The sequence below is a fragment of the Oryx dammah genome, unplaced genomic scaffold (assembly GCF_014754425.2).
Source record: "Oryx dammah isolate SB20612 unplaced genomic scaffold, SCBI_Odam_1.1 HiC_scaffold_27, whole genome shotgun sequence".
NCBI lineage: Eukaryota > Metazoa > Chordata > Mammalia > Artiodactyla > Bovidae > Oryx > Oryx dammah.
Genome location: NW_024070211.1, coordinates 5,029,434 through 5,038,543, shown reverse-complemented (window position 1 = coordinate 5,038,543; position 9,110 = coordinate 5,029,434). Strand labels below are relative to the sequence as shown.

Genomic DNA, 9,110 nt, shown 5'->3' with positions numbered 1-9,110 from the left:
CACAGTCCAAGGCACAAGAAACCCATGCCTCCGAAGACTACGAATCCCAGCATGCCTCGCGCCCAAGGGCAGCACGCAATGTATGCCGGGACACGTAGTCCAGTTCTCGCCGAGAAGGCCAGAACGTGCCATGACGTCAGGAGGACTCGGGAAAGGGGAGTCAGAAAGCGGTCCAGGATCAAGTTTTAAAATCTTCCAGAGAGTTGACCCTGGTTTTCTTTGGTGACCCAAGTTTCAGGTCCCACCCCATAATCCAGCGGACCTATGGTGTGCCTTGAGTGGCCTCTCGCCTAACTACTTCACGGTTAAAGAAGTACCAGAGGGCAAGAACAGGCAGCTTTCAAGCCTCCAGGCGCCGGCTTGTGAGACTAGTGGTGTGCAGGACGCTATTCTGGAGAGTGGTTGAGACGTCGCTTCCCCCGCGGCGCCGGTGAGGACGTGGCCAGACAGAGCCTCGAATAGCCGCTTCCCCTTCCTCTGCCCGACAGGCGAAAAAGAGAGGGGTGATAGAAGGGCGAGAGAGAGGCGCGGGCGGCGCAAAGGCCGCTGGGAGCGCGCGCATGCGCACGCCGCAGCGGGGAGTACACCCTCAACGTCTGCGGACGCTGCGGGCGTCGGGTGTCGGCGGCGGCGGCGGCGCTTTGCGGCCGGTCGTGCGGGTCGGGCGCGGGCGGGCAGGCACGGCGGCTGAGGCGCGCACAGGTGATTGACTGGCCAGCTGGCTGAGGCACCGCCTGGTCCTCATTGCTGGCAGGTGGCGGGATCCATTTGGGCGGCGGTGGAGGCGGCGGCGGCAGCGGTGGCCGGGCTCAGGAGGCACTCCCTGGGCCAAGGCCATGGCACCGCGGCTGCAGCTGGAGAAGGCGGCCTGGCGCTGGGCGGAGACGGTGCGGCCCGAGGAGGTGTCGCAGGAGCACATCGAGACCGCCTACCGCATCTGGCTGGAGCCCTGCATCCGCGGCGTGTGCAGGTGAGGCCCGCGCAAAGGGACTCGCGCCCTTCCTCGCGCCGGACCTTGGAAAACCAGACCGTGGGGCAGTGGTGGGGGCGGGGCTGGGGGCTCCGGTTGGGGTGGGGAAGGAAGACGGCGGCCCACTGCGTGCCTCTCTCCGGCTTGGAGACAACCCGGTGGAGGGCTTCCTCCTCTCCGCCTTCTGGGCGACCCGGGAAAGGCACAGCCTTGCAGGGCTGTGCACGGAGGTGATGATGCTGGAAGCTCTTCAGAAAAGGTTCTGAGTTCTTACCTCGAAGATGGCGGTGGGGATGGTTGAAAGCAGGAACTGGAGAGCTTCGCAAACGTTGGTGGTCGTTCCATCCTGGCCGCGGCTCGGCGTTTGGTTTTAGAAAACTGGGAACTTGGAAGTGCATTTCATCATTGTCTTGTGTTAGTGTCGACGCTGAAGGCTGGGTCATATTTTTGGGTTAGGGCGGCTTTAGGAAAACGTATATAGTTAGCCTGCGTCATCGGTACCCTTCATGTCCAGCTGACATCCCCTCTTTGACTAATTTAGTATTTTTTTTAGCTTTTTTTTTTTTTTTACCGCCCCCCCCGGGGGGGAGGGGTCGTCTCTGACCCAGTACCGTTTTGCCAAGTACACAGTGTGAGGTGTGTTGGTGTTCTCCTTCACTTCTGCCTAGCCTTCGAACCTTCTTTGCCTTTCCTTTTAGATCGAATCCTTAGCTGTTTTTTCCACGTTTTAACGCGGGAACTATAGTGTGTTCCGGAGTGTTGTCGAATTGACTTAGCCAAGGCGGGCATGCTCAGTAGCCTTTTAGAAAGTATTCAGTAAAGACTTTTTGGAGTTGTTATATTTCGAGGCAGGACCCCGGAGGAATGGAAGTCAAGGTCTCAGATCTGAAGCTTTAAAGTCTAGTGTGGGAAGTGAAACGAGTTAGGGATCTTCCATAAGGCAAACGAATAATTCCAAGTTCTGGGCATCTGGTTCACTAGGAGGGCAACAGGCAGTACTGGAATGACATAGCCTGTGTAATGGATAAGCTTCCGTCAGTTTCTCCACCTAGTTTCCAGAGTAACCAAAAAATAGAAACTGTTTCACTATAATAGTTTTGATTTTAATAGAAAGGAGTAGAAATTGGCTGAGATCACTATGAGGGAAATGTCACAGAGGTGAGTTTTAACCTGCAACAGTAGCAAGGTTTATATCCAAGCTTTTTTTTTTTTTCCTTAAACAACGTCACTCATTTAAAATGTACAATCCAGTGGTTTTTAGTTTGTATATTGACAAAGTTGTTCACAACTCAATCTGACCTCACCCCCCGCGCCCCCCAAAAAGCCCTGTATCCATTAGTTTGGCACTTGTAAACCACCTCCCCCTCCCCAAGTATGCAAGTAATCACTGATCTACTTTCTGCCTCTAAATTGGCCTTTTCTGAACATTTCGTGTAAATGGAATCATACAGTGTGTCGACTTTAGTGACTTCTTTGACAGCATACTGTTGGGGTTCTCAGTATGCTTTTGAACTGTGGTGTTGGAGAAGACTGTTGAGAGTCCCTTGGACTGCAAGGAGATCCAACCAGTCTATTCTAAAGGAGATCCGTCCTGGGTGTTCATTGGAAGGACTGATGCTAAAGCTGAAACTCCAGTACTTTGGCCACCTCATGCGAAGAGTTGACTCATGGAAAAGACTCTGATGCTGGGAGGGATTGGGGGCAGGAGGAGAAGGGGACGACAGAGGATGAGATGGCTGGATGGCATCACTGAGTCGATGGCCGTGAGTCTGAGTGGACTCTGAGAGTTGGTGATGGACAGGGAGGCCTGGCGTGCTGCGATTCATGGGGTCGCAGAGAGTCGGACACGCCTGAGCGGCTGAACTGAACTGGACAGCGTAACGTTTTCAAGAATCACCCATGTCGTAGCGTCTGTCAGGTTTCCATTTCATTTCAAAAAATTGTAAAAGTTGTGTAAAATGCACAATGAAATTTACCGTTTTTAAAGTATACAATTACACTGCATTAAGTTTCCTTACATATTGTACAAACATCACCATTGTCTCCTTCCAGACTTCTTCATCACCCTAAAAGGAAACTCCATTAACCTAGTCACATCCCATTTTCCTTTCCTCCATCCCCTGACAAGCACTCATCTTTTTGTCTCTATAGATTTCTTTATTCTGGATATTATATATTAAGTGGAATCTTAAAATACGTGGCCTTTTTTTGTCTGGTGTTCACTTAGCATAATGTTTTCAAAGGTCATGCATGTTACACCCATGTCAGTGCTTTATTCCTTTTTGTGGTTGAATAGTATTCCATTGTTGGATATAACACATTCTGTCTGTTCATCAGTTGATCGATCTAAAAGAGTTTCCCACAACTTCATGAGGGATAATTGACAAATACAGTTGTACATATTTAGAATGTACAACAAAAGGGACTTTTCTGGTGCTCCAGTGGCTAAGATTCCATGCTTCCAATGCACGGAGCCCAGGTTTGATCCCTGTTGTGGAACTAGATCCCACATGCCCCAACTAAAGATCCCATGTGCCTCAACTAAGACCGGGTGCAGCCAAATCAATATTTAAAAACCAAAGTGGACAACATGATAATTTGATAGCCATTGTGGAGTGATGACCAGAATCAAGGCAACTAACACCTCACAACATAGTTAAATTGATGGGTATTTTGGTTGTTTCCACTTTTTGGCTGTTGTGAATAGCTTTGGTATGAATATTTGTGTGCATGTTTTTGTTGGAACACCTGTTTTTTTGTTCCTTTGAGTATTTACCTGGGAGAGGAATTGCTGGATCATTTAATAACTGTGTTTAACATTTTGAGGAACTAATTGTTTTCCAAAGTGGCTGCAGTAGTTTGCATATAATGTATGAGGATTTCAGTTTCCCCTCATCCTCACAGTTTGTTTTTTTCCTTATAGCCCTCCTATTGGATGTGAATTGGGTCTCATGGTTTTGATTTGCATTTTCCTGATGACTAATAAGGTTGAGCATCTTTCCTTGTGCTTATCGACCATTTGCAGATCTTTGGAGAGGTCTTTTCACGTCCCTTGCCCAGTTTTAAAATTAGATTGTCTTTACTTTTGAGTTAGAGTTCTTCATATATTCTCAATATAAGTCCCATGTATTTGCATATATTTTCTCATTCTGTAGGTTCTCTATTTCCCTTTCTAGTTAGTACCCTTTGCGACAAAAAAGCTTTTACTTTAATGTACCGTTAATTCTGGGGCTTCTCTGATGGCTCAGTGCTAAAGAATCCACCTGCCAGGCAGGAGATGGGTTCAGTCCTTGGGTCGGGAAGGTCCGCTGGAGAAAGAAATGGCAACCCACTCCAGTATTCTTGTCTGGAGAATCCCATGGAGGAGTCTGGTGGGCTACAGTCCATGGGGTCACAAACAGTCCCACTCGACTTAGCTCCTAAACAGCAATAACAACACGGTAGTTTTATTTATGTTTTGGTTTGGTCACTTGTACTTTGGAAACCAGGCCTGATCTGAAGTCCAAGCAGTTTTTATTTAAATACCAGAAAGATTTCTCCTACCCTTTTGTTTAAGCATTTCTTCTGACTCTTAAGATGAGATTAAATAATTAAGATATTATCAATATCTTTTAAATACTTTACAGAAAAATTTTTAATGAGATGCCAGAGCTGAAGAAGTGTGTAGCCACAGAGACAAGATGACTCAGGACTGTTTACCTTCTGAAACTGCTTAGTACAATCAGCATGAAAGCAATCTCTACTAAATCTTAGGCACGAAGAATTCTGCAAATGTTTTGTCTTAATTCTTAAAACCGGTGAGGATTGTAGTCAAATCAAGTCCCTTTCCCGTGGTTTCTCCGGTGGCTCAGACTGTGAATCTGCCTGCAACGGAGGAAACCTGGGTTCGTTCCCTGGATCAGGAAGATCCCTTGGAGTAGGAAATGGCAACCCACTTCAGTAATCTTGCCTGGAGAATCCCATGGACAGAGGAGCCTGGTGGGCTACAGTCCATGGGGGGTTGCAAAGAGTCAGACACGATTGAGTGACTAACACTTTCACTTTCAAGTTCCTTGCAGTAAAATTATTTGGTAAGGGATATGCAGTTTTCATTTTGACCCATTTTGCTAGATTTCCCATTAGAGTGATGGTTTCACTTTGCATTCCTACTACCAGTGTGTAAGAATGTCTTGTTTCCATAATCAACACAATATGTTAGTCATACTTTTTCATCTGATAGGTGGGATATGGTGTCTTGTTAATTTCTTTTTGTGACAGTTAAGATCTTGATTTGAATTTTTAAAATCTGAACTTACACTTCTAGTTGCATATAGGAGTGTATTTATGTTTTGTTTTCATCAGAGAAACCAAAACATTTCAGAGATGTAATGCATTCAAGAAAGTCAGTGTTATGCCACTAATTTTAACTGCGCCTCATGGCTAGTGGGATCTTAGTTCCACAATCAGGGATGGAGCCTGGGTCCCTGCATTGAAAGCACTGAGTCTGAACCACCAACCGCCAGGGAATCCCTTGTTAGGCCAGTTTAAGAAACACTGAAGTGACTGCCCCTGGCTCTAGTCTAAACCCCTTAATAAGGACTGTTGGATCAGATGCTTAAGTTTCTATTGAGCCTTTCCTCTTTGATGTGCCAGTGATACCTTTTCTCTGTTGGTGCACTTTCTCTCTCACTTTACCACTTTTGCCTTGCTAACCTGTCCCTGATTCTCAGAAGAGGTCAGGGAACAGATTTTTTTTTAAATTAAAAAAATCTTAATTATGGCAAAATTTAAACATACACTGAAGTAGGATTTCCCTGCTGTTCCAATGGTTAAGACTCCATTTTTGCACTGCATAGGGTGTGGTTTCAATCCCTGGTCAGAGAACTAAGATCCCTATGCCATGTGATGTGGGGGGAAAAAAGAGAGAGATGGTATAATGACACCCCACGATCCCATACAGCTTTATCAGTTATTGACCCGGGATGATCAGTTGTTTTGTTGCTGAAAGCTCAGCTCTTTGTACACCTGTGCCAAATTGAATTTCAGAGGCCGTTTGGGGTGAAGTAGAAAAGAATAGCTTTATTACTTTGCCAGGCAAAGGGGGCCACAGCGAACCTCGTGTCCTAGCTTGGGGAAGATCAGTTCAGTTCAGTCACTCAGTCATGTCCGTCCGACTCTGCGACCCCACGGACTGCAGGACGCCAGGCTTCCCTGTCCATCACCAACTCCCAGAGCTTGCTCAAACTCAGGTTCATCGAGTCGGTGATGCCGGATCTTAGTTGTGGCTCTCTCTTAAAGTATTGTCTCTTGAGGATCTCTTCCTCTGCCGTCCCCTTCTGCCTTCAATCTTTTCCAGCTTCAGGGTCTTTTCCAGTGAGTCAGTTCTTCGAATCAGGTGGTCAAAATATTGGGAGTTTCAGCTTCAGTCCTTCCAGTGAATATTCAGGACTGATTCCCTTTAGAATGGACTGGTTGGATCTCCTTGCAGTGCAAGGGACTCTCAAGAGTCTTCTCCAACACCACAGGTCAATAGCATCAATTCTTCGGCGCTCAACTTTATAGTTTGACTCTCACATAGTCAATTCATATAGTCAAGTCTTTATAGTCTAGTTCTTGGGGAAGATAGTGAGAAGTTTTATCGTAATTATTCAAAAAGGGTGTGCTCACCTTGTGGACAGTCTTCTGAGGGGTTAGTGGTGAGATAAGGAAGAGTCCCCTTCAGGTCCAGCTGATCCGAGGCCTGCATGCCTGTGGGCAGCATGCATGTCAGAGCTGTGTCTGACTCTGCAACCCCACCAGGCTCTTCTGTCCATGGAGTTTTCCAGGCAAGAATACTGGAGTGGGTTGCCAGTTCCTACTCCAAGGGGATCTTCCCCAGCCAAGGATGAAATCCTCTCATCTCTCTCCAAAGTTGGCAGGTGAATTGTTTACCACTTCGCCACCTGGAAAGCCTTGTGGGCAGTATACCAAAGTTAATTGGTAGCTTCTCCCACCTGGAGGGGCTTTGGGGCTCTGCAAGATAACTCAAAGGTATTGTTGTGTATATCCATTGATGGTAAAACAGGACCTTGATGGTAAAACAGGACCTTGATGGTAAAACAGGACCTTGCCCCAGGGCTGCTCTTGACTGTTTCTCTGACAGCCCCGCCCTTCCCTAATTAAGGACTGCTCCAGTCTGCCCTTCAGAATGCAGGGAAGGTCAAGGAGACTGAAGGAAGGCTATTTCCTGGAGTCACAGAAATGGGGGGCACAGAAAGATCTTGTCCCCAGGGGCCCAAGAGGACCCTGCAGCGTGTCAGTTTCATTCTCATTGCATGATGGACTCTCATTACTTAACACAACTTTAAAATTTCCAGTATGGTGCATGTTACTGGTTTAGTAAGTGCTCTGTGTCCTGTGAAACCTGTGTCTTTGTGGGGTTTTGTTCATTATGTGTCTTTCTGCTGTTCTCCACTAACACTTGCAGGATTACTTAGTATAACCAAGCTTTGAATGAAAGTAAGAAACCTCTCCTTAATCTCAGGCTCAGCTGTTATTTGAATTTTTTCATTTTCTTTCTGTGTATCTATTAAATTCAACAAATATTTATTATATGCCATGCAGAGTAGTCATTCTTTATTCAAAAAAAATTTTTTTCTGGCATCTGTGGTCTAGGGTAGCTCTGAAATAGAGCCAGCTAAGGTTAAAGTTCCTTCATTTGTCATTTATTTTAGAGATAAGATATAAACAACATAATGTTACTTTCAAAGGAGACAGGTATTACATAACATACTTTTGCAAGTTGTTTTTATTTGATGAGTTGTCTTTCTGCATATATTGGTCCATATAGATCTGTCTTACTGTTTTTAATAGCAGTGTGCTGTTTCACTGTGTAGAGATAGGTGTGTTATAATTTAACCAGTTCTCTTGTTTTCTAAGAATTTTAATTGATGAATTTATTTTTGGCTCTGCTGGGTCTCTGTTGCTATAAGGGTTTTCTCTAGTTGCCACTGCAGGTCTCTAGAACCTCTTCTAAAGCTTTTAGTTTCCTCATCCTCCATTTGAAGATGGACCTCAGCAATGTCCTTTAGAGTCCTGGGTCAGTTGGGTTTTTTTTTCTCCCAGTTAAGGCTAATGCCACAACTAGAAATTGCTTTAAATTTTCTTAATGTATCTTTGCTGTACGGGTCTCTGTTGCTGTGTGGCCTTTTCTGTAGCTGGCGGTTAGCAGGGGCTGCTCTCTTTTTGCAGTGCGGGGCTTCTCATCGCTGTGGCTTCTTGTAGAGCTCTAGGGGTTGCAGGCTTAAGTACTTGTGGCACGAGGGTTTAGTTGCCCCATAGCATGTGGGATCTTCCTGGGCCAGGGGTCGAGCCCCTGCCTCCGGCATTAGCAGATGGATTCTTAGCCACTGGACCGCCAGGCAAGTCCTCCCAATTAAAAAAAAGGTGCCTCGGATCTTAGTTGTGGCTCTCAGGGTCTGAAAGCCTTGTGTCCTGAGGACCTTTCTGTTGTAGCTGATGGACTCTGGTTGTGGCTTGGGATCTCCAGAGTGCTTGACACAGTAGCTGTGGCGTGTGGCTTAGTTGCTCCGCTCCACATGGGATCTTACTTCCCTAATCGGGACCAAACTCATGTCTTCTGCACAGCAAGGCGGACTCTTAACCACCGGACGACCCAGTAGTTGTTGTTGTTTTTAACACTTTGTGGGTTTTTTCCCTTTTGATTCAGAGAATGAGGTATGGATCCATCTTTATTTTCGCTTTTTACTAAATGGACACTCAGTTTTCTTAAACCATTTATTGAATAATCTAATCTTCACCACCACTAGTTGAGAGGCCGTCTTTATTTATTTACTTAGTGGTCCTGCCACAGGGCATGTGGGATCTTGGTTCCCCAGCTAGGGATAGAACTCATGTACCTTCAGTGGAAGCACTGAGTCTTAACTGGTGGACCACCAGGGAAGACTAAAAGGCCACTTCTATTATATGAAAAATTACTATACATATTTGGGTTTATTTCCTGGCTCTATTCCCTTCCACTGATTCTACTCAATATCCCTGTACTAGGATAACAGTTCCAGTTACTTGCCAGTATTTTTTAAATATCTGATAAGGCAGGATCCTTCTTAAATTTCTCTGTGAAGGACTTCCCCAGTGGTCTAGTGTTTTAAGACTGAGTTCC

General features: G+C 45.9%; 1 protein-coding gene across 3 annotated transcripts in view; it reads left to right on the top strand.

The window, feature by feature from the left end:
• The first annotated feature begins 427 nt into the window (after positions 1-427).
• Positions 428-9,110, top strand: part of USP48 (ubiquitin specific peptidase 48) — a 74,785-nt gene continuing 66,102 nt past the window's right edge. For all 3 annotated transcript variants that reach the window (XM_040229529.1, XM_040229531.1, XM_040229530.1), the window contains exon 1: positions 428-970. In XM_040229529.1, the coding sequence (XP_040085463.1) occupies positions 837-970 (134 nt within the window). In that variant the 5' untranslated portion in view covers positions 428-836. The remainder of the gene's footprint in view (positions 971-9,110) is intronic.